At 52.1% G+C, this 835-nt stretch overlaps 1 protein-coding gene across 1 annotated transcript in view; it reads right to left on the bottom strand.

The window, feature by feature from the left end:
• CACYBP (calcyclin binding protein) overlaps window positions 1-471 on the bottom strand; it is a gene marked incomplete at its 5' end in the record, with an annotated part of 5344 nt that extends 4873 nt beyond the window's left edge. Inside the window, one exon of the mRNA XM_008947519.1 lies at window positions 279-471. Within this exon, the coding sequence (XP_008945767.1) occupies window positions 279-471 (193 nt within the window). The remainder of the gene's footprint in view (window positions 1-278) is intronic.
• Between the last annotated feature and the right edge of the window lie 364 nt (window positions 472-835).

Raw genomic sequence — 835 nt, 5'->3', positions numbered from 1 at the left:
CTAACCACTACGCAACAGAAAAATACTGGTTGGTACACCAGGGACTATTACTGGGTCCCACCAGTGCTTCCACTCAAACCAACCAGACAGACCCTGTAGCTGGGAAGGCACAGGTAAGCGCCCCATGGCTTTTAAAGGAGGTCTCTCTCCCCATGAAACAAACACTAGAAAAGGCTTCTCTGTAACACGATGGCAACTGTAACTCGCACTAATGGCACCCTGCCCTCTCTTCAGAGGGCTTCCCGAGCTCTAATAAGCATTCAGAGAAGCAATCCTACCATAATTGTTTATTTTCACTGTGTACCCTCCCAGTGATGACTTCTCATCCTCTGCCACATCTTTTGGCTTCGGTGGAGGCTGATTCTTGATTTCTAGCTCTAGCTTCAGTTTCTCTGTCATCAGGACATCACGAACTCGCTTCCTGGTGACTTTTGTAAGCAATTCCTTCACCTCTTCTAAATCCTTCTGTGCCTGGTTCGAGAATAAAAGAACACGCGTATAGACTGATATACAGTTCTTTCTGCTCAGGGTTCACAGCTGAGCGCTCCCAGTTCCCACTCTTTCGTTTACCCAGCCGTAGCAGTTTCAGATTAATCAGGTCAGTAGTTTCCTCTCCCCCACCACCCCGAGAAGCACGGAGCTACCGCTCCTCACTCCCCAGCCGCGCAATTTTCGCTTCTCGACGAGCACGTACACTTCAAGGCTTACGCTTTCACCGATTACGAGAGCAGGGAAACCGACGGGAGCTCGGCACTTGGCACAGCTCCTCAGCAGGGTCCCGATTACGCTGGAAGCGCTCGCCACGGCAGGGCCCGGCTGGGGCCGCGCACACGGC

Source organism: Merops nubicus, unplaced genomic scaffold (assembly GCF_000691845.1).
Source record: "Merops nubicus isolate BGI_N331 unplaced genomic scaffold, ASM69184v1 scaffold53349, whole genome shotgun sequence".
NCBI lineage: Eukaryota > Metazoa > Chordata > Aves > Coraciiformes > Meropidae > Merops > Merops nubicus.
The sequence above is the reverse complement of the archived record's forward strand: the minus strand, read 5'-3'. Positions and strand labels throughout refer to the sequence as shown.